The following is a 25404-nucleotide window of genomic DNA, read 5'->3' on the forward strand; positions in this document are numbered from 1 at the left end:
GTGTAATGTTAAGTCATGGATTGAACAGAAATATGAACAATTATAAAATACTTTATTATTTCATAATAAAGTAATTATAAAATAATTTCTTTGTGTTTATTTGATTCCTATTCAAGAGAATTACTTTATATATAGTCAATATAGGCACAGAGGTAAAAAATTTTAACATTTTCTAATGGTGGTGTGCCTCGTGATTTTTTTCATGAAAAAAGTGTGCCTTTGCACAAAAAAGGTTGAAAAACACTGGGATAGAGTATAGAAGGTTCTGATAGCACAAAGTGCACACAGCTCAGTATTACGTATGAACTCTTACAGTGTCTGTTTTTATAATTTGGCATCATTTAAGCTATGGGCACTTTGTGTCATCAGAACCTACTATACACTGCCCTAAGTATCTTATGTGCCTGACGACAAAGGTAATTTCGCTCTGTTATGTCAAGCCGTCCAATACTGGTGAGTGTTGCTGATAGTATATTGTTCATATCTTTTACCTTGAATTATAAGTAGGGTACCTTTTATTCACCTGGCTGCTGTCACTCCTTATTAAGACTCTTTCACCTTGTTGTAACTCGGTGTTGAGCATGGTAACCACATGTGTTTTACCTTATGAATAAAGATTTAATGTTTGCCTGCTCAAATATGTTGATAAAGTAAAAACAATTTATGTAATGTACATACTTTTTTACATAATTGATTTGAATTAGTGTGCATCATAAAGCCCAGATACATTTTCAACTCCCTCACCAAATCCTAATTAATTTGGATATCACATGGATGGGATAGAAAACAGAGTTGCCTTATTGCTGCCTGAGGGCATGAATCTGGTGTTTATGAGCTTTACAGTGTTTACCGGATAGTGAGCTGGAAATTCAATTTTGTCACATAATGCTTACTCAGTTGAAACACTCTTTTCTTTACTTGAATGGGAAAAGAAAAATGTAGGGAAGGCTATTTTACCAGTTATTTAAAGTAGATGTACAATATAAACATAGGTAAACCCCCTCAATGCTCTATTCAGACCTGAGCTTCTTAATTTCTTAGTTCCTAACCTAATGTGCATGACCCCCCCCCCTCTAAAAAAGCTTATGATGCTGACTAGTGCAGGTATAGTGCTGATATTCAACTGGCTTAGAGAAAAGGGGTGCATATAGAGAGGAGGCTGAATGGAGGCTCTGATCTGAGGTCTGATTTATAAACTCTAGGGTATGGGAAATTTTTAAAAAAATTAACAAACGCATACATAAATCAACAATAATAAACAGCGCAAAAAACTTTAGTTTTGATCAAGATCCATTAGGGGTAAAGTCTCAACATACCCTTTTCCCTACCTATACGGAGTGGATTTCCATCCCATCAGAGCTACTACAATAACAAACAGTCTGAAGGTCAACTCGTGTGTATCCAAAAATGCAACACTACCAAAAAAGGGCATATGTCAGAGCAGAAGGAGGACCAACCCGGGGCACCTTAGGAAAGAAAATTAAAAGAAAACAAAAAAAAAGCACCCAGTATATCCATGTGCATCTCGGTTCTTCAAATCGCCCAGTAGTAACTGAAGGACCTGAGCACCTAATCTCTCCATCTACCCAAATCTTTGTAGGTCTTCGTAGTTTGAAATACTGTCCAGTCAAGCCACATAGTGTTAAAAAAGCTAAGCCTGTCCTGTTTAGAAAGCAAGATGGATTCTATCTCCTGGATAAAGTCAACCTGATTAAACCAATCCTTTATGGTTGGAACCTCGTAGTTCTCCAGTGTCTCAGAATTAATGAGCGAGCCATATTTATCAAGTGTGTTGCAAGAGATTTTACTGAGTTATTATTAGGGTCATCATCCACGTGCAAAAGTTAGTTAGCAGGTGTAAATGCGCGTTGACTTCCTGTAACACTGTTTATGAGAGAATGCACAGTTCTCCAAAAAACAGCAATGACAGGACCAAAACACATATACCAGGGATCCCTGTCCCCCATGGCATCTCCAACACTCAGAAGGTATTTGAGGATAAATCTGATGAAGGAGCGATGGTTTTCTATACCAGAATTATATAATCTTGTAGTTGCGGTAAATAAACATTTGTGAGCCGAGATACACACATCACGCCATTGGGTCTCCGAAAAGGAAACCTGCAGTTATTATTCCCATTTTAAGTTGAAGTTTTGGATCTGGTTGCAATCTAGAGCTCTCAATAGAGAATATAGCCATGAAACCAGATGGGTTTGCAGTCCCTTACCCACACAAAGCTTCTTAAAAAGTGTCAAGATGTGCCTGTCGTTCCCTCTTCAGCTTCGTGGCTAGAGAGATAAATTCCCCTCTAATATAACATTTATGGGCTTCCCATATGCTTGTTGGGGATACATCAAAAGTGTAATTAGTGCTGAAGGAGGAGGCCAGGGAACTTTTGACTCTGAAAGGTGTCCAAATATCTGTCAACAAACGTGTTGAGGACCCAGTTCCAATGTTTAAAGTCCTTCTGTGGAAGCTCCAGCCTCATAGTGATAGGGGCATGGTCTGATGTAGTGATGTTTCCAATCTTTGCCTCTGTGAGTTTGGGAAGGTCTAATTGAGATAAAAAAATATAGTAAATTTTGGAAGACTTATGAATGTGCAAGTAGTATGTGTAGTCCCAGGCCTTGGGATTGACAGTGCGCCTAGAATTGACCAAGATAAGTTCAGTACATTTTTTCCTAATAGAGTGTAACGCTCGGTGCGAGATAGGGAAAGTATCTAGTAATGCATTTAGAGCAAGATTAAAGTCCCCGCCAAGTATCAGAATGCCAGATTGGAAAGAATGTAGTTTAGTTAGCGTACTTTTTAGAAAGAGGACTTGGCCACTGTTGGGCGCATACACACTGGCAATTGTAATAAGGGTTGACCTAATTTTACCCTTTAAAAAGAGAAATCTACACATGTGAGAAGTTTATTTAAAGTTTAAAGCCCAATTTAGGTTTAAGAAGGAAGCAGCAGGATACATTCCACAGTGTGTAAAATTGTAAGGTTCAAAACATAGAAGAGTCATGGCAAAAAAGACCAAGTGGTCCACCAAGTCTGACACATTTTTGATTTTTCTTTTAACCTCTTTGTCTGAGTATAGCTCTATGATAGTCCCAAACATATTAAAATTCACGTACTGTTGACTGACTTGCTACCTCTGCTGGAAGTTTTAAACATCTTTCTGTAAGGAAAAAAAAACATTTTCTAAGGATAGTTCATACAACTATTTGTTGCCTGTTTGTCTTACTCGGATTAGTAGGAAATAAATCACCGGCAACAGCCCAAAATCCATGGTACAGGAAGCAGGGTGCAGAAAAAGGCTGCTGCACTCTGTGTGAGAGCAGGAGCTTCTATACAGCGGTTTGATACGCTCCTGCTGAGTCGCAGCATGATCTCTCCAATGAGCAGGGAGTGTAAGAATTAGGGATGCACCGATACCAATACTAGCATCGGTATAGATGCCGAATATTTGGCCTAGTACTCGTACTCGCCCAAATGCTCCTATTCCTAGCCCGATACTTCCTGTATCACGGAAGCCGGGCAGCGCGGCAATACACGCTGCCCGGCTTCCTGATTGGCCGGGAAGTTGGCTTCATGCTCTCCCGTCTCCCGGTGACGAGGGAGCATGGAGCCGCCTTCCCGGCCAATCAGGAAGCCGGGCGCTGCGTCATTGCACGGCGCCCGGCTTCCTGATTGGCCAGAAGGCCGGCTCCATGCTTTCTCGTCACATAGTGACAAGGAGCATGGGGATGGCTTCCCTGCTAATCGGGAAGCCGGGTGGCGAGTTTTTACACGCCGCCCGGCTTTCCGGGTAATCGGGAAGCCAGGTGGCGAGTCATTACACGCCGCCTGGCTTCCTTAACTGAACTTCCGGTATGGGTATACGGTATCGGCGAGTACCGGGGAAAAAAATATCGGCACTCGATACCGAAATACCGGTATCGGTGCATCCCTAGTAAGAATGTTAGCTTCCTGTGTGCTAATTGGTGGAATGGAGGCTATGATCTGAGGTGGTGTTCTTTTTTTTTTTTCTAATCCTGCATGTTGGGATTGGATTGGGGCAGGGCTAAAATACTAAAATGTCATTGCATTCACTATAATTAAAGATTAAAAGTCATGTTTTTTTTATAACTCTTCTACAGAGTGGACATCTTACACTGGAAGACTACCAGATTTGGAGTGTTAAAAGTGCTCTTGCCAATGAGTTTTTAAACTTGCTCTTTCAGGTAAGTGGTGCAAATATTTACATATTTAGACAGTATTTACATTCCCAATTTTAAGAGAAGTAACAGCTGAATAAATATACCTAAAACAAGGAAATCAATTTCAACTGAAGTTGCTCTTTAATATGTCTGTTTGTTTTGGACCGTTAACCTAGCATCTGATTGCTTGTATGTGACCTCCCTATTAGTCCCCGTTTACTCCGTCCTGTTCGGGTAACATGTGTGTTCGTGGGTTGTGGTGCACTTATTCTAACTGGCACCTAACACACCTTGCCAATAGACATAGATTACTGTGCACCACATTGCACAGTAACATATTACCATGCCTTTTAATGTGCTGCATAACAGAATATAGTACATGCACCTTTTTTGTTAAAGGAGAACTATGAGGTGAGTGCTTTTCACTCACCTCATAGTTCTAGCCGACCTGTAACGATGAGACTGTCACAGGTCGGCTCAGTAGATCGGGAGGTGAGCGAACACATACCAGCGTTTGCTCACCTCTTGATCCTGTCACGGCTCTCTGCCGTGACAGGGGAGGGGCTGGATTCCCCCCTCCCCGCTCCGATACGCCAGCGCTAACTGGGGGAACGGACGGGGGAGGGGGCGGGTACAGCTGGCTTTGCCTCTAGATAGGCAGAGCCAGCTGTCAGTCACGCAGCTGGGCGGATCCCGACACAATTGTCGGGATCCGCTTCAGCTGCGGGGCCTCAGTATACCGCAAGCAGCAGCTCACGGTATACTGCGGCCTCTCAGTTTACCGCGAGCTACAGCTCGCGGTATACCGAGCCTAGGGTGACGGAAGGATGCTAGTTTGTGTCCTCCCGTTACCCTAAGGAGAACTATGGGGAAAATACTTAACCCCATAGTTCTCCTTTAAGTTGGGCAGCTCTCAAGCACAGGCGGAACATAAACTGTTTTTGGTTAGACGTCTTTAAATAAGAAATGATTCATGTTCAACTCCCTGCATGTTACAGTAAGTATTACAAGCAGCAAGATGTTTACCTGAGGGATGTTGCACGGAATGGGTGCCAAGAGTTTGTATTCCCATCTAGATGGTGTGAAGGCCATGTTCAAATAGCACTTAGATTAAAGGAAACCTGTACCTTCTATTTAATATGCAATTGGTGACTCTTCCTCTGAAATTGCTAGTTTTCTGGTTAGTTTCTAAGCTGGTGGCTTCAAAAGTTTGAGTCACTGATCACAGGAGTCACAGGAGTGTGCAGATCAGGAGTTATTTCTGTGTGGAATGCTTGTTTTCAGGTCTGTGGCTTGGAAAGTATTGAATAACCAGACTGTCAGTAGTTTTAGAAGGAGATTTTTCTCAGTGCAGTTTCCCTTAAGGTCATTTAAAGCTTAACTCACGTAAAAATACCATTGCAGTCATCCTCTCTGCATTGCATGGGTTAAATGCTTATTAAGCCTAGAGGATGACCACTAAGCTATCAACCTTACCTTATTCCTTGCTATCCCGGCAGCTGACACTTTCTTCCCTGACGCTCCAAGTTCTGGGGAGATCCCTACTGTCCTCGCCTACAATGCAGGACTGCATTGTACATGAGGATGTCCGAAGGCTTGTGACCGGCAAAGGGGAGAGAGTTTGGTGGGCCTCTCGCACAGCATGGTGGTAGCCCACCATGGCAAAAAATAGGGTAAGCATTACGGCTTATTCCTCCACCTCTAAACTTAACAATCATTCAATATATACACATACAATTGTTGGAATAGTTTTTTCCTGGTTGTAAACTTGAACTGTATTAAATTTGCATGTGGATGAAAAATGGTTAACTGTCAATTCAGGAGTTAAAAGTCTCATATCCAATGTTCTTGAATCTGGGTAAATCGCAATATGAAGCATGGTCAGCGTGGGGCTTTGTCTATAGCACACCTTACAGGCTTGCCCACTCAGAGAAGTTAGGTGCTATGGTGAATTGGTGCACCTTAATGCAAGAGTTGTTTCCTTTGCACATTCAGGTTTTAAAAAGGCATCACAGGCCAGAATTTGGGGCATAAATCAATCAGTCACTTTTCAAGTTTTGTGCCTATCCATATGCTTGTGGGAAGTATAAGAACAAAGCCCAGCTGTGTATCTGGCCCATATTATTGTTCTGTTGACTGTCAAAAAATACACAACACATAAATATCAGTACGTTGTTGTATATTTAGAGGAATATGTCAAACAAAACAATTCATTAGTGTTGAATTAGGTCATCAGTTACAGTGAGGCAATCACTTGTTTTTTTGTTTATTGCTGCATAAATGCTTATTTAAAGGGTTGCTTTCCACCTTAAATGAAATTAGGGCTGCAACAACTAATCGACATAATCGATTATTGAAAAAGTTGTCAACTTTTTCAATAATCGATTAATCGGCTTCTGATTGGTTGGCCCTGTTCACGGCTCAACACACGCTGAGCGCCACACCTCCTCCCCACCTCACGCTCGCCGCTGCCAGACCTGCCCGAATCCACGCTCCCGCACCTCCTCCACGCCTCATGCTCACCGGCCGTCCAAATCCACGATCGGCACAGGGACGCGGGGAGAAGAAGTAAGGAGGAGCAGGTGTGTGGGGGATGACAGCCGCCGATAGACAGGCCCGATCTCAGAAACAAGTTGCTGGAAGACTGTTCAGGTAAGCCTGCACTCCCACCCACACATGGCGCTCTATAATGTATTGCTGGGATATGTATTCCTCTATAGCTGATGGTACATTGTGCTGTATATTATACAGAGCAATGTACCATCAGCTATAGAGGAATACAAATCCCAGCAATACATTGTACACTGCATGTATAATGTTTTGCTGGGATTTGTTGTACTCCTATATAGGCGGTGGTATTCTGCATTGCACTGTATAGAGGACTACAAATCAAGGAATATCACCAGCTATAGAGGAGTACAACAAATCCCAGCAATAATACATTATACAGTGGTGCAATGCCGAATACCACCAGCTATAGAGGACTACAACACCCAGCAATAGTACATTATACATTGCAATGCAGAATACCGCCAGCTATAATGTACTATTGCTGGGATTTATTGTATTCCTCTATAGCTGGTGGTATTCTGCATTCATTGCTGTATAATGTTACACTTTTCATTTCACTATATTGTACACCACACTTTTTTTTTTCTTTTTTACTTCTACTGCTCCAAGCTTGCTTCTGTGATGGACTACAATCTCAATACTAACTAGAAGTCCCATCACTGGAGCCATTTTTAAAAATGTATTTTATTTTTTATCCGATTAACCGATTAATCGAACTTAATAATCGGCTAACTAATCGATTTTGAAAATAATCGTTAGCTGCAGCTCTAAATGAAATGGTGTATTTTTTATATATGGTCTGCCTAAGCGAAATCTGTACAGTTTCATTATATCTAAGTGATCACAATACAGTAGGAGATTTCAGCAGCAAATAAAATAAAACTTGTTGCTTCCAGTCCTGCGGACATGGAGGGGTGGACCTCTGTTTTACTATACACTGTGTTAGAGTTGCATGTAAATTTTTAACAAAAGTCACAAACAAACACAAACAGTCACAGACCTATACAATAACAATTGAGCATACAGTGGAATAAAAAACAAGCGCAGAAGTCACCTTTTGTAAAAACTACATGTCAAAATGATCAGTATATACAGATATATAGCCAGCAGATGCAGTGGCATGGCAATAGTCAAAGTAGCCCACGCAGCTGCTATGGGGCCTGGGGGGTGTAAAATGGGCCCTGGCCTATAGCAGCCATGATCGTGTTATTGTCTTTTTTTTTTAGCAGGCAATGCTTGTTAATTACTAGTTATCTGGGCTTACAGTCACCCAGTAAATTTGTAGCAGCCTGCTAATGTGCTGGACACACACAGTGTGGTTTTCGGTTCCCCCGCTCCTCTGGGGGGCCCGGGACCACAGCAAACTGTGTCAGGAATAGAGAAAGGGAGCAGACCAAGGAAAGTCAATTCCCCGATCTGCTCTGTGATAATGAAGCAGGGACCACTGTGTTGAGTACCATAGTTTTTCACTATTGCACAGGCACACGCAATTTTTATAAGGCTGACATGTTTGGTATCTGTTTACTCTACGTTACCCAGTCTTCTTTATTTTTTATATTTTTAACCTAAAAAATTGGGTGTTATAATGTGTTTGTGCGCACTGAAATTCATTTTAACCCCTTCGTGACTGACGACAGTGTACGTCGCCAGCATCGGGGCTGTTTAAACAGACTCCCGGCGACTTTTGCCACCGGGACTCTGTTTAAACTTGTAGAGCCGACTGTCGGCTTTACAACAGAAGCGATCCTGGCGACTTACCTGTCGCCAGATCGCTTCTGCGTCCCGAAGAAGGGGCCGCCCCCCCCAATAGGGTCTTGGCATTCAGAAAAGATATAATGTTGGGGGGTTTTACTTCATTTTCAGGCCTAAAATGTGGAATATAACATGGGTGCAAAAATGGAAAAAAGGGCCTCAGTCATGAAGGGGTTAATGGGTTTTTTCCCCCCGTAAAAATATCAGTTTGATAAACATTTACGCAAATATTGTGCGATGTAAAGAAAAATACAGCTACTATTTTTTTTCTATTCTACAGGGCATCTGCTTTCAGAAAATATATATTATTGTTTGGTGTTTGTTTAAAGTAATTTTCTATGCAAAAATATAGATTTTAGCCTGTATGTGAAGACATTTAAAAATTGCTCTGTACTAAGGTGGTTAAGGCAGTGTGATGGTGTGAACAGTGCACATAGTAAACAATTGTTTTCTGTGTTCCCTTGTAGTGACTGGTGTTGATCAGGTGGTGAATAATGCCAGTCACCGCACATTGTGTGAATGAGCCCTAACTGAAAGGTTACCAGACATTCTGAACACAGTGATGGAGTCAATTTAAAAGACATTGCCTACTGGATTCTCCCACACACACTCCCTAGAGTAAAAGTCACTGTCAGAGGGTTTAAGAGTATTTCATTTGATTTGTAATCTATCTTTGTAATACCGCCTTATTTTGCTTTGTTGTATTTATGTTAGGAGTGATCTCAATCCACAGACATGCTTTTAAATAGCAGCAAAGTATAGATCTCTGTGTGTAATTTGATAGCCCTTCCAGTTTCTAGGAGCAGGTGTAAGATGTTGATTACTGTTGTATTAGAAATGCTATTTGTTCTGTAGGAGGCGAAGTGACGTATAAACCTCTTTTCTTTTCTCTGTTGGGCGCTTGAGTGTACTAAAATTAGTGTACTACAATTCATGTCTGTGTGCTGATTAGGGAGCGATCAATTAACAGCTGCAGTTATATTTCCCAGCATGAAAAATCAGTTATTACATGTTGACACTTTTTTGACTTGACAAAAATGCAATCTGAAAAACGTTAGCCGTTTATCTTTGCTAATTTTTCATCTCAAGGTTTTAATGGGTTTTAAAAGTAGATCTATAGTCCCGGAGAATTTTAAACAGTCTAACTACAATGTAATTGAATTACTCATGCACACACTCACTCACATTTGTTTTGTGAGGTTTTGCTTCAAATGGAGAACTTTCTAAGGACCTAGTCCACTCAGAAGGATGCGTTTTCGGGCTTCTTGCCCATTTTCTTTTATCCAAACGTTAAAGTGACGCAAGGTTTTGGCCACGCAGGTGTTGTTTATTATAGCAACAATCACAAATGTATTTCACTCTCCTAGCTATTTTGCCACACAGCTCTATTTATTCCTCCTCAGGACAGAGTTGCCCCAGTCTTGACCTTTTTGGTGAACTGGTTTCTTCAGCCACCAGACCGGATCTATTGTCTACTCACATACAGACTGCTACGTGCTTAGCTCAAACAAACCAGTTTGTTCAGATGTGGACTACCTCTGTCCCTTCACAATCTTTCAGGCGTTAGTCTGGCTCAGCCACCTGTCTGTGTAGGCCAGATAGGCCTGGGCACACTCCTCATGTTTTAGGCTTCAAGATGGACATTGGAGTTCTGCCTCACTAGAAAACACTGTCTTTTGTTGGCAACAGCGACTTAACTTTATACCTGTACACTATGTGTACCCTTACACAGTCTTCCTGCCACAGTACGAATATTAATACAAGAATTTCCTTAAAGGCTGGATTCACACTTGCACTGCAGCAATGAGAGAAAAAACGCATTATGCACATTGGTGTGCTGCTGTGCTATTCATTCTTAATGGCCAGTGTACCTGCATTGCAGCACACCGCAAGGCTTGGTAACAAACTGTCATGCATTGTAGTGCCTGCTTAACTAAAAAAAGTGCATGCCCCTTTTTTTGGTCCACTAGTCAGCTCATTCAAATGACTGGGTTGCCTTAATACAACACACATTGTGCACCGCAACAGCATGCATTCAGAGAGGCTATTACAAATAACTCTTACTACAATAAAGTTGTCTGTACACCACTGATTTTTCTTCTTGGCCAATCTGTAAGTTAGTCAGATCATCATCAGTTGAATACTGTTGTACTGCATCAACTTTCAAGGCTTAAAGGAGAACTATGGGATAAGTGTTTTTCCGCCTAGTTCTCTTTAGGGTCACAGGAGGACATATACTAACCTCTACCTGTGACCCAAAGCTCAGTATATAGTGGGCTATTGCCCACTATAAACTGAGAGTGCCGCAGCTGGGATAGATCCAGGCAATACTGTCGAGATCCACCCAGCTGCATGAGTGACAGCTGGCTCTGCCTATCTAGAGGCAGAGCTAGCTGTGCCCTCCCCCGTCCGTTCCTCCCCTCAGCGCTGGAGGATCGCTGACAGTCACCTCTCACTGCAGGGAGAAGATCGGGAAGTGAACAGATTGGCTGCATCTTTCTGCTCACTTCCCGATCAATAGAGCCGACCTGTGACAGCTTCTTTGTCAGAGGTTGACACTAACTATGAGGCAGAACTCATTAAAGCACTAACTATTAAAGCAGAACTCCAGTAAAATATCAAAAGTCCTCAACATTTTAAGCTGAACTCCAGATATAAATTATTATGCATACTTACATTGGTCCAGCTTAGCCCAATGCAAACATACATATGTCATACCTGATTTGCCGCTGGGGATCCTGTAAAGCACTTTAGTAACTGAAGCTACTACTGTACTGGCTGCGATCTTTTGGTCCTGGTACTGTGCCGTGCTGAGCAGCTCCCCCTCTGCACTGAAAACATACGGCCCGCTTGCTCAGCAAAGTGGCTCTTCAGAGAATGCCTGGTATTTTTATCAATGAATTAAAGGCATTCTCTGATTGGATGAGGGGCAGATTATGATGTAACGACTCCTCAATCAGAAATACATGCACATACGAACACAAACGTGCATGTATGTAAATTACACGGTAGGTATCCCCTGGCATGCATGAGAGAAATAATTATAGGGCCAGTATTTAAAGGATTACTTTTAATTGAAGAGCTGTAAATGTTTTTAAATTTGCCCTATTGACAATTATGGGTATCATAGTGTCAGGAACCGAATCTGAACCCGGGGCCTCTGCTGTAGCTGGCAGTGGTTCTACCTGCTGAGTCACCTAGAACCTTGGATAGCTCCTTGTCTGACCTCCTGTGTAATCCTCAGTTAAACCTAGTTTCTGCTGAACTCTGAACTCCTTGCTCCTCCCTTGAACTTCCTATTTAAGCCATGCCTCTGCACTTCCTGTTTGCCAGATTATTGTGCTCCTGCCAATATCTTCTTTGCTCCTCCTGTGATACAATCCGCTCTTACTGCTACCCGTGTACCGACCTTTGGCTGCTGTTCACCAACTACTCATCGTCTTCCATTTCATACCTGATCCCTTTGACTACTGACCTCGGCTTGATCTCTGACTACGCTTCTGCCTGCTCCTATACTACTACCATCTGCTTGAGTCCCGAACTCGGCCTGTTTGACTACGACTTTGCCTGCTGTTTTCAACTACTGGACTCCGAGCCTGATCCAGATCGTGACACATAGCTTGTCACTATTTCATGGGCACATGCAATAGTGGACTTCTCTGATATCTCGGGGACCACTGACAAGAACGACATACCTACTACTGACAGCTGCAGATAGAATAATTCAACTTTATCTGCACTCACAAAACAACAACAAAATGTAAATACACTGCAATATTAGATTGTAAATACGAGCTCAGCTACCCTAAAACGTATTGGACACCATTTATATTTATTCAGGTATCACTTGCCATTTTTTTAAAATCGTTCGTTTGTTATATGCTTTAGGAAACATAATCTCTAAGATTTTTTGTGATGCTTCCCCTGAAGGAGTCTGACGCTTGAATTCAAGAGCGCTGCATATACGCTCTAAGCTTAAATGCTACTATGTACATGGAAGCTGCTTATCATGCTGTGAATGCTTTGGTTTATGTATGTCTTTGTCAGAGTCAAATGATCCAAGAAGCTGAGCATCTGCTCTATACAAGCGTTGATTGTGCCTGGAAAAGGATAAGTCAGCTTTATATAATGTGAGTAGCTCTTTGCTGATGCCAGTTCACTGCTGTTAAACGGAATGCTATGGAAATGCAGTAAGGCAGTCATTGTAAGGAAAGAAAGCTCTACCAGCGTTGAAGAAAATAAGTTATCACTGCCCTATAGAGGATTTTCTATTGCTTATTTGCAGTGATTTGTTCTTTTATATTGCACTGATTAGTATGGGAATTTGATGTAACTTTTTTGAGTATATATACTGTTTACTCGTAGTAATGGAGAGGGCAATGGGAATGGTAGATTCAAAAGTCTTAATAGAAAATGTATACCTAATTCAGTGGCACAGTGGTGTTATTTCTATGATTGTGGAACCGAGAAAAGATGTGTGTGGATTATAGAACTACTTGTGGTGATACAAAGTATAAGAATAAGGTTTAAAAATTATTTGGAAGAAATAAATGTTATTGGAGGTGGTTATAACCAGAGAGGTGTTTGAATGATATGAACTGTAAAAAGATGGTACACATGCCAGGAACAATTGCATCTTAGAACTGCTTATTCTTCATTTTTCTCTTGTTGAGCTCAGTGTCTTAGTCTCAATCCTTTATGAAGGTAATTCTGTATTTGCTATATAGTGCAAGTTAGGTCAAAGAAGTATCAGTAAGGGTGTGGATTTTTCTGCCTATGATCAACCAAAACCTTCCGCACATTGGGGTTCCAGAGGTTCTGGCACACCTGTTAGAAATGTGGTAACAGAGTCTCTTTAACAATTTGTTTTTATGTCCAGCATCATTTTACAAGCTGTTTGAAACATTGTTTGCCCAAAAGCATTTTTAGTTGTCTTTGAAGATAAACATTCACTTTCTATAAAGGTTGTGATTTATTCTATCATCTGCCTTTATAGGTTTGCCACATAGTCTTGGGTTTAAGGCCAGCTACCCCAGAAGAAGAAGGACAGATAATCAGGTATACCATTATTATTAATGACTCTTTTTCTTCCTTCTCACTCTTATTTTGAAACAGTATTTATCAGAGTTTGTATTCTGGTTTGCAGGGGATGGTTGGAACGTGAGAGTCGGCATGGCCTCCAAATTGGACATAACTGGTTTCTTATCTCTATGCAGTGGTGGCAACAATGGAAGGAATATGTCAGATATGTAAGTGCAATGTTAAAGTGTATGTAAAACCTAGCTATGACCTTTTCTTATTTGCTTAATTTTGGTCTGTTAAATATACCACCAGAAGTGTTCTGTTATGTCTGTTGATTTTGCCTGCAATCTTGGGAGCTGACCTTCCTGTGCTCTCTGTCTATGCACAAAGAGGGGTTACAGGGATTTAGAGAGGTCAGTGTTCTTTGTAATCCATCAGAAGTGAAGTAGGCAGGGATGACAACATGTGCTTTGGAATTCAGGGCTGACAGGGAATTCAAGTGCTGACACTGTTCTTCCTTCTGGAGGATGGCTACTTTTGTTCCCCATGGTCCCTGTGTGGTCTATCTTGCTCCCATGATGGGCTACAATCTCAATACAAATTAGTAAATGAAACGTGAGATTATTAGTAGATTAAACGTGAGCTTGGAGCGGTGGCTACTTTACAACACACAAAAATAGCCATCCTCCAGAAGCAAGGACAGTGCCAGCACCAATTCAGAGTGTTTAATGTCAACTGCTAGTGATGACACTTATTTGATTATATACTTATTATCCCCTGGGTCTCATAATTTATATTAATGCACATTTGTTTTCTATGTAGTTTACAAAGTATTTTTTTAGTTTAATTTTTTTTAACCAATCAAATCATTTTTATTCTGAAATAAGTGAGCAGCCTCTTGGATTCCTCAAAATGTTAAAATATGACCTAATTGGGGAAAATGTGTGGGGCGCTGGATGGCCAAGTGAAAATTTGTTGTGACAGATTAGTGTAGCAGAGTTTATTTCCAGTGTCATCATTTTGACGTGCATTATCACTAGCCTCAAGGTTGAAACATCTGCATAATTCTGGGAAACATAAAGTCTTATTTTTGTAGTAGTATTGAAAAATGCAAATAGTTCTTCTTGTGGAAGCACATAACTACCAAACTGCATTTTTAATGACTGTATAATAGGTAATAAAATTAGATAGACAATAACCAACATCTTAGTTAAGGTACTGTATATGAAATAGATCACTGGCACCAGTTTACCACCTGGTCAGGAAGTACTCTAGAGAAAGTTGGACTTCGTTGATCTTGCATCCAAAGGGGAATCTCTTGGACATCACAAACTTTGGGGGCAAGTACATCCGATAAAGGGATGGTTGGCAAGGTCTAGACTTTCAGACGTCCCAATCTTTGTTACCTTTTTGGCCTAACGTGACCCTAAATCTCACCCCATATGGTTTCTCAAGGGTTTTTTAATCTGCAATTTACCGCGACAGTTTTGTGATAACCGCATGCCATCAAATAGGTGGTAGTTGCATCTTATACACTTTGTATATAAATTGGTTTGGTTATTTGCTTCCATCCTTACAAAGGACAGCTATAGGTAGGTCCAAAGTTTCCTGTTTGCCATGATAGAATCCCAGTGTATGGGCACTTGGGCAGGTATATTATAACTTTTTGTATTAAATAGTCTCAGTGATGGTTATCTGATTCTGTTCATTAAAGGGAATTTATACAATGTTCAATGTTATTTATTTTTAACTATGCACATGAAAAAGGTTGGCTTGATTTAAATAATCTTATCAATGTGTAGTGTTCTTTAGGAAAAAAATAATGTATTTGTATAGTTTGCGGTGGTATATGTATTTGTATTAAATGTATACACATATTTAACCACCTCGAAGTTGGATGTACTACATCTCTATTTTAAGATCCCGCTCACACAAATAAATGGTTGTTATACCCGGTAGTCAGATACATGGTAGTGAATGCAGGCTGTCATGCACTCACAGCGGGGATTTACCACTACATTGCATTTCTAGAAGACACAAAGACATATGTGTCTGCAGGTGGAGTCCGTTGACATGGACTTTTTTTGTACTTTCTGTACTTGACTGCTCTGCTTGTGCATAACAGCCTTTGTTTGCCTTCTGAGCCACAGGTGGCAGATTCTGTCTTGGAAGTCACAGGTACACATATGCATGAGCCTTGATCTCAGAACTGCTGACATTTTTTGTAATTACCTAATCATTATATACTGCAATTTGCAAGGCATTCTGGTTAATTACATTTTAATACGCATCAAATTCCGTACCAGTGACATGAAAATATGGTATAAAATTACATGATGCACAGACAGAATATAATCTTTCCAAACGTGAATTGAAAAAGGCATTACAAAATACAGGAACTTGGGCACTCTAGGTGTAGACAAACAAGCTTATGGAACATCTGTTTTTTTTGAAGCTGTGTGCTTATGAGGAGGATTATGCACTCATTCCAAATGTCCAGATAATTACTGTCTCTTACTGCAGATAATCAAACATATAAACAAAAAAGATCTGCGCCAGTGATGATGCAAAAAAAAGGTGAAAAAGAGCTACTAAGCACTAAAATGATATCTGATATAATTCAAAATATACATGCAATAATGTGCCGAGCTGAAGAAACAATCAAATATAAACAGTGAAAAATACAGCAATGATTATAGGCTGAACTCAAACCACATAACATACACAGTGAAATAAAGTCCAAAAAGAATCAAACGATGCGGTGCAGATAAAAAAATCATCAGATCGCCAAAAAAACAAAGCAGAAGACACATCGTGCGTACCTTCCAAAAATATAAAATTTGTTAGATAAAAACAGGTACTCACACAATGGCAAGAAATAGCCAGCATATAAGATTCTCACAGGGAATTCACTCAATGTACTAGAGTAAAGCAAATGCAAAAAGGTCTCTCGTCCATGTGGCTCCACTGAAGTGATGACGTCAGATGCTCCGCCATACGTATGTTATGTCCAGCGTGACTTCGTCAGGTGCCTCCTGCTTTTTTTCATCTCGATCTGATGAGCGTATCTACGACCTGAAAGGATCTATTTTACTCTACGGGCCTCCCTCCCCCTCCTTAGAAGGGAAAACGCGCTTGAGATCCACTCTGTGGGTCCACAGACCCAGGTGAGCACTCCTTTGTAATTTGTGCATTCACTTGGTGGAGGTGAAGGACTATCAAAGAGTCTGTTGTCCTGCACACTATAAAGTCTGCTTCGGAGGACTGCTCATGTTGTTTGTACACGTTACATCGTTTGATTCTTTTTGGACTTTATTTCACTGTGTATGTTATGTGGTTTGAGTTCAGCCTATAATCATTTGTTGTATTTTTCACTGTTTATTAGGGATGCACCGATAACGATACTAGTATCGATATCGGTGCGGATACCGAGTATTTGGGCGAGTACTCGTACTTGCCCAAATGCTCCAAAGCCTAGCACGAGTACTTCCTGTCATTACACGCTGCCCGGTTTCCTGATTGGCCGGGAAGCAGCTCCATGCTCTCTCGACATTTGTTAATCAGCTAGCCGGGTGGCGAGTCTTTACACGCTGCCCGGCTTCCCGGCTAATCAGGAAGCCAGGTGACGAGTCATTACACTCCACCTGGCTTCCTGAATGGGACTTCCGTTACTCGGTAATTGGTATCGGTGAGTACTGGAAAAAAATTATCGGTACTCGGTACCAAAATACCAGTATCGGTGCATCCCTACTATTTATATTTGATTGTTTCTTCAGCTCGGCACATTATTGCATGTAGATAATCAAACATGCTGCTAATGTACCGAAAAAATAGAAAAATATGAAGGATTATTTTTTTAAAAAAAGGTTGTTAGAATTCGTATAAGTTTAGTTTTTACAACCTTAAAGTTAAGCTGTATGCTATTTTTTTTCCTATTGAAAAGTCAAAGTCTTGCCCAAGAACAGACTCCACAAGTTGCGTACAATTGCTTTTATGTGGTTAATCAACATTTACTCCCTCCCCAATCTTTCAATCCGGTCTCTTACAGGCCACTGACGCTGTCTCCTTAGAGACGAGGCAGATTGTAGATGTTTCAATCGGAACAGATTGTCATTTGCGTATGTGCAGTGTTTATGTGGCTATTTTTGTTGTACGCAAATGCCACGAATTGATTTTTCGTATTCGTCGTATATAGGTTTCGACAAAATTTTTCTAGTCTGCCCGTTCAGCCAAATTTGTCCAGTTGTACAGCAATTGCGATCATGCACTTCCCATCAACTGGCCGATTATCAAATTATCAAAAGTTTCTAGCACCTACAGGTAGCAGAAGGCATTATTGTGCTGTGTGCTCTTGCAGTGGTTCACATCAAAGTTGATGTAAGCCGTAACAGTATTACATTTAGTTTGCTAAAACACTATTTATAATACACTTTTTTCATTTTTTTGTACACACATCTTTTTCATGCTTCGTTGCTTCTCAGTGCTGCTAATCTTTAGTCTCTTTACAACTTCTCCCCATGAACATAAGTTCACTCCAGCGATGGCTTTTCTCAGGGCAGGTTTTCTGATGTGACAACAGTGGTCCATGCCCGTGTAGTGTATTTTGAAAGGGCCACTAGTAGTCTCCATTGGAAGCCTTCATGGCAGGGTTACAAGACAGGAGCACAACTGAGAAACAGGGACAGAGCATTTTCACCCTATAACAGGAAATGCTCACAATTATATTTGCAGGTTTAATATGGTTGAAAATTACTTTTAAAATAATATTACCATGTTAAAGGTTATTAGATTTTAGTGATGGGAGTTTAAATATTCGTTAGGTGTATTAATTTCAAGTAGTGTCTACGTTTATGCTCATTCTTACAGTACTACCTAATAATAAGCAGGTATGTATATAGATGTTTACCAAGCATCTCTTATGTTAAATATTAAAAACAAGTTAGCAATTCTTTATCATCTAGTACTTTCTTAACCTTGCTCTCTTCTAAATTCGGCACTTTCACCTGTCCAAACTCTTAAGTATACAGAAAGAGAGGTAATTTCTAAGGTCACTCCATTTGCACGTTTTAATAAAATAGTCGTAACGTTCACACCTTGTGTGAAAGCTGGGCAACACCTTATAGTTTACTACAGCAATACGCATTTTATCCTGTTAATTGTGCTTCCAACAGCCACACGCAGGAGCTGTTGGAAGAACCTGCTTTACGATGTATGAGTGATGAAAGGATAGGCAACTTGAGGCATGCTAGGGAGGGCACATAATGTAATTTTCAGTGGCACCTGTAAGATTGCCATGTGTCATGCACAGACACTTAAACTGGCCTGCCAGAGGATCCTATGCTGGACTACTTCACCCTATAAATGCAGCGTCACTTCTATAGGCTATAATTGCAAGCGTTAATAGCCTGTCACTCTACACCCACATTTTACCCACCTTGATTATGTACAAGAGGCCCACCTGACATCACTGAAGTTCAAGTGCTGGCCCTCCTCCCACTACCAGGGTAGGCTGTCCTGAGGCTGCAATCATTGATAATTGATGAAGCCTACCCTTGTGCCCTCTTTCTACTCCTAATGGAATCGACAGCTGCAGCAGGTATTAATGTAAAATGCCTGAGTTTTTGATGCAGGGATTGGGGCTGATCGAAGGTCTGAAGGTACATGAATTGAGGCTGATCTGAGGTCTTAAGGTGTAGAAATCGGGGCTGATCTGAGGTCTCAAGGTGCCAGAATGGAGGCCAAGAATTTGAAGGTGTTGCTTCACTATTTGCAAGGACTAGCAAATACTTTAACTCTTCTACCATCACCAAAGTTGACTTCCCCCATTGTACATGCCCTATAAAAAGTTGCTTCTGGGATAGTGCACTATACCCTGAGAAACTCTGCACTAGGGATTTTTTTTTTAACTCAAGCAGACCCTGGGATGCATTGTCTCCAAATGCTTCATTATTCAGTTATTATCGAATGTACAAGTTTTAAACAAATTTTGTTCTATAGGTAGTTTGTAACTAAACTAAATGAACAAAATAGCTGAAATTCTCTTTTGATGTAATGGTAAATAACATTGGTTGCAATTATGTGTTTTAGTTTTCAGTTATTCTTTTTTTATTTCCTTAATTTCAAGGACTCCAAACCTGTTGTTATTGAACCTTCTCCATCATTAAGTGGCAGCCACCAATCTTTGGGGACCTCTTCATTGGATCAAAGGGAAGATGCCCGGGCAGGGACTAATGTACATGGCACTACAGAAGACAAATCTTCCGATAACATATCTACTGCTTCGGAAGCTTCCGAGTCAACTAACAGCAGTAAGAATAAAGGCTGTTTCCAAGCAGAGCTTTTATGTCTAGTTTCATCTGAGGTGAAGTCCACAGGGAAATGAATATGTTTTCCATTACACAACACAGTAGAAAAGATGGTCGAAAATCAGATGAGACGGCTATAGATTTCTGTTGTATGCGATCATAGGTCCCTGAAGTTTTAATCCATTTGCTCTGAGAGAGAGCGCAAGAGACAAGTAATGCATTTCACAGTAATTTCCATTCAGGCATAGGCCTGCATTGCAGTTATCACTTTGGGTGACGCTGCCAAATAAACCAAACACAAGCAATCAATATCTGCATAGGGTTTTCTTCACAAGCATAACCTTGGACAAGGTTTATTTTGCCTTTCTTGATGGTTTGTCCATTAACCTTTAAAATGTGAAGTATGTATTTTGTTACAAGGTTAAAAACTCATTTTAGTTCAGAGTATAGATATTTAGCATTGTTATTTTGCCACACATTTTTGAAAAATATAGATAGTGTTTCAGTTACACAGTGATAGCTTTTCTGTATTTCAAATAACAGGACTTCTGGGTAATCACAATCACCACAAGCCTTCTCCTCCCGTTGAAATTGACATACATTATCAGATTTGTTTATATATAGACGTGTACTCCCATGCATCCCATAAATAATTTGATGCATTTTTAAGAATGTTTTTTTTTCCATTGAATGCTCTTGGGTTGGATCATCTACAACCTTCTTATATCTCTCAGGGACTTTGGCAATGTGATCCTTGCATCAAAGTTCCCAGCTCCACCAATTTCTGCAGACTTTAAGATGAAAATCTTACACTGCTTTGGTATTTTTCATTGACTCTACATTTTGGAAAATGGAGCTCGGACGGTTCAAAGATGAGGAGACTATGGCACTAGAATCTCTGAGTAATATAAGAAGTTAGTGGGTGAGCATCCCACCAGTGTTCACCCATTGATTAAATGTCATGTTCTGGTGGGCTGACCCTTTAAAACTTTGTTGGTACCATCTGTTTTCTTATGAAGTATTTTAGGGTGCACTCTATTATAGCATCAATACTCGTAGACGCTCGACTAAGAGCTAGATGAAACTAAATTGGTGCATTCAGCATCTCAGATGCTATTAGAGCTAAGCTAAATGTAAATGAACAGTAACAGCCATGTCTGTATGTTTTTATACACTGCGTCTGGGGAAACACTCAGACACTGGAAAGCATGAGATTAGAGGCTTGTGATTAACCACTTTATGACATGGTGTGCATCTCTGCAGTTGGTAATTATATGCTACATTTTCATGATTAAGCATTTTGGGAACAATTGTTTTGAGGTAAAATGTGCAATACCTGCAGAAACCTATGTCTTATTTTATATGTTTTGTAACTGACATTTTCAGTTAAAATAATACTTATCCATATGTCTTTCCCAGCTTTGTTTTATTCCAGCACAGCAGGTGCAGACATGTGCTTTGCACGTCAACATAACACTTCAGATAACAATAACCAGGGTATGATTGGTGCCAATGGCTGTATATTATCGCAGCTCAATCCACAGAAGCCAGGTGCAATTGACAACCAACCTTTAGTAATGCAAGAGAATGTAAAGGTATGTTGTATGTATGCGTCAAATATATAAATTACATTGCTTTCATTCCTAAAAGGGGTTTTTCAGCTAAATCTGCAAGTTGCCCATTGCTTTTGAGCCATTACTGTGGCAATTTCACCTTTACTCCTCAGTTTCCAGTGCTAGGACAAGTGATTGGAGGAGGCTATCACCATTCTACTCTTTCAGTGCAATCAGTACATGCATCTGTGTAGAGGCGGACAAAGGCAACTAAGGGCTCCTGTGCAGATATCCTGTTTGGGCCTTCCATCCCCTAGACTTCACATTCACATGGCTATAAATAGCTAAGGCAAGTAACACTTGCATGATAGCTCATTGAATTGTGAGATACAATAATGATCTTTGAGAAAATGCTAATTTCAAGTAAAAAAAGGAAATTTCACTCCAAAATTATAATTACTGTTTGTTTGTAAACCTAATGTTACATAGCTTTCATGTTTGTGCTTCATCAATGCATTATACTGTATCATGCCATTACAGCAAATCGTGTAACTAGTCACAAGAACGTATCGCACTGTAATAGCAAATTACATCAACTGGCCAATGCACCCAATAGAATGGTGGTCAGTGTAAATTCCCATGTTATATTGCTCATCAGTGTAAATTCCTATCTTTCAGTGGAAATTTCCCTCTGTTACACTAGTGGCCAGCATTAATTCTCCCATTACCGAATTGAATTTCCAAGTCATTCATGTTCAATGTGAAAAGGCCCTATTACGTTCGTGTCATTACTAATTGGTGAGAGTGGGAAAGAGCCCCTTTTATTGGTGATCAGTGGTTACTTAACTGAAACAAGGTGCTCTCTAGACACGCTTATTCCTGCACCATCTGCAGTGGAAGCATGAGGGTACCAGCAGATAAAAATAAATACCTAAATGTGAAGGCTACAAAGGACAAGTCTCCTCTCCTCAATTATAAATGAAAAAAAAAATGTTTTTAGAAATGGTTTAAAGGACAAAATGAGAGCTGATCTAAAGGTTTTTGCCCATTTTTTTGAGCTTTTACAAGCAACAGACAGATTTGGGAAGCGTAGCATTGTACAAATATCACTGCAATGCAAAATATTTATTGATAGTAGTAAGCTAAGATTTTTATGTTTATGAAGGTGGTTGGATAAGCAGCTAATTACTGTACTGAATGCAGCAACTTAATGTATGAAACCTCCAGTGTAATTCTAAAATTGGTACCCATTACTACACTTGAATACGCTGCCATATGATCATAGGAGATTAGTCCGTTTTAGACAAAATAAAACTACTGCTGAAATTGAAGTGTAATCAACAGCAAATGGATTTTGAATTGTCAAGTTGTTAGAGGCATTCATTTGATAGCTTCTTCGGGCAGTGTGCTTCTAGCTTATTTTGCCTTCTTCTGTATACAAAGTATAAAATAACAGTTGAACATCTGAATTTTTCACATTTGGCTTGACCACACATGGCCATATATTTTAAAAATGTGGCCAGTGGATTGCTACATCATTTGGCTGGATAATGTGACATAGGAACTAATAATTTACCCAATGGTAGTTTATGTAAGAAAAACAACATCACCCAGAAGATATTCTCCTTTTGGAGAGTGTTATTTGCATAGGATTCCCAGTTAGAATTCTGTAAAGTATCCCTACTGATACTTTGGGGAAGCCTCTTCTGTGACACTTCACATAATGACTAGATTATCCTTACCCATGCTGATAGGGCACATTAGGCCGAAAAGGTATTGTCCATGAGTTGGTGTTCTGGTCCAGCCAGGGCTGTATGATTGATTTACCCTTTTGCTTTCAATTTTTCACCTTAGGAGGCCAGACCATTTTTGCATTGTTTCCCTTTTTTAATTTTATCACTTACAGCTTTCAAAGTTTGTAAAAGACCTCCAAACTATACACTTTCTGAAAGCACAGTAAAATAGATGGTGCTACTAATTTTGTAGGTCCTGTGATAGTTCCACAAATGTTTATCAAGATTCCTACAAAATATAAAGCATAAAACATTTTTGAGTTAGTAAATAACAAATATTCACCCCTGCTGCCCGGCACTTACTGCTGAGCATGGAAATGCTCCGTACTGAGTTTTTCTATGTTCATTCACATTCTGAAGGAGGTTGTTAAACACACCACTTGTGTTCACACATCTCCTTCCGTTTATGAATGAACATGGAAGTGTTCAAAAATTCTGTGTTCATTCACACATTGAAAAAGATCGGTAAACATGAAAGGCATGTTTACCATGACCTCCCCGCTCGTCATTCTAAGAGTGGCATGAAGCCGCAATGCCAGTTTCATCAGTGGTAATGGCTGGGGAGTCTGCGGCAGTACAGGAGGAGGGCACATAGAGGCTGTGGGAAAAACGGCACTACAGCAGGGACACAAATGCTTGTCAGCTGCTGATCACAGGTATTCATTAATCAGGAGAATATAGGGCATGCTTCTGCTGTAGGTTCATGGTCGCTGAAGCGACCATAGGGGGTATTTATCAAACTGGGGCTGTTGACCATAGGAATCAATCAGATTCTCTCTTCAGTTTGTTCAGTTAAGCTTTAAAAATGAAAGATAGAAGTTGATTGGTTGCTATAGGCAACTGCTCCAGATTCTGTCTGCTTGAGTTTTGATAAATTCCCCTCCATGAGTCTATAGCCGAAGCAAATGCTGGCTTCGGTTTCGGAGCTTCTTAACTTCAAGCAGGTTTGTTCTGTGTTGTGTTGGTGGCAGTGAAAGGGTTAAAGTAAAACTTAAGCCAAAACTTGTTTTTCTTTTCACTTTAAACATCCAGTGGGTGGAGCATTTGTTTACAGGCCTGTCATGTAAAACCACCTTTAGAAGGGTGTTATTTGTATTTAGTATACCTGTAGCATCTGAAAAACAATTTTCTACTATTTGCAATGCATTTTTCTGTAAAAGTTTATTTTTAATTTTTTTCAAGGTCCCTTCTTTGACACTGGAAGGTGGGAGATTAAAGCAGACTCCATCTCTAGTCCGTGCGAAGGATTATGAAATTGTACCAGAACCAGTATGGAGGGCACTTTACCATTGGTATGGAGCAAATCTGTCTTTACCTCGACCAGTAAGTAACAGTCGTCAGTCCTGGAGTACATAGTGAATATAATTTTTTGAGCACGTATCTGATATAAACATGATTGATATATGTATCTAATTAGTTTTGGTGCACATTTTTTCAGGTGTGTGTGTGTATATCATTTTTTTGTATTGACTCTACTATAAGTCATCATTGTTTTATATTACAGTCCTTGGAACTGTATATTTTTCACTGTGACATTTATTTTGCAATGTCAACAAAAATAAGAACTCAAATCGGTTAAAGGAGAACTATGAGATGAGTGATTTCCACTCACCTCATAGTTCCAGCCGACCTGTGACAATGAGACTGTCACAGGTCGGCTCAGTAGATCGGGAGGTGAGCGAACACATACCGGGTTCGCTCCCTCTGGATTCCCCTCTCCCCAGTCCGATCTGCCAGCGCTGACTGGCGGAATGGACGGGGGAGGGGGCGGGTACAGCTGCCTCTGCCTCTAGATAGGCAGAGCCAGCTGTCACTCACGCAGCTGGGCGGATCTCGACGTCGAGGTCGGGATCCGCTCCGGCGTCTCAGTATACCGCGAGCTGTAGCTCGCGATATACTGAGCTTAGGGTAACGGGAGGACGCTAGTTTGTGTCCTCCCGTTACCCTAAGGAGAACTATGGGGAAAAACACTGACCCCATAGTTCTCCTTTAAACACATAGTTGGAATATGATTTATAATTGTTGTGCTTTACTCTCCTCTGAACATCACTAATGTACAGCCAGGTAGATAAGACACTTATTTCATAGTTCAGCAATACAGCTTCCTGTGCCATGTCTGTCACCAGCCTGATCATTGGACAGTAAATGAACATTATTACTTATGTCCAGTGAGCAGAGTGCTGACCCGGGAACCAATAATAGTAAATCAGAAAGCAGC

At 40.4% G+C, this 25404-nt stretch overlaps 1 protein-coding gene across 1 annotated transcript in view; it reads left to right on the forward strand.

Moving 5' to 3' along the window:
* Nucleotides 1-25404, forward strand: part of USP32 (ubiquitin specific peptidase 32) — a 157231-nt gene that overhangs the window by 114079 nt on the left and 17748 nt on the right. Inside the window, exons 10-15 of the mRNA XM_018568541.1 lie at nt 4131-4214; nt 13510-13571; nt 13660-13762; nt 19660-19843; nt 21260-21435; nt 24369-24509. Of these exons, the coding sequence (XP_018424043.1) occupies nt 4131-4214; nt 13510-13571; nt 13660-13762; nt 19660-19843; nt 21260-21435; nt 24369-24509 (750 nt within the window). The remainder of the gene's footprint in view (nt 1-4130; nt 4215-13509; nt 13572-13659; nt 13763-19659; nt 19844-21259; nt 21436-24368; nt 24510-25404) is intronic.

The sequence above is a fragment of the Nanorana parkeri genome, unplaced genomic scaffold, assembly GCF_000935625.1.
Source record: "Nanorana parkeri isolate BGI_ZX_2015 unplaced genomic scaffold, ASM93562v1 scaffold1204, whole genome shotgun sequence".
In the NCBI taxonomy this organism is placed as follows: Eukaryota; Metazoa; Chordata; class Amphibia; order Anura; family Dicroglossidae; genus Nanorana; species Nanorana parkeri.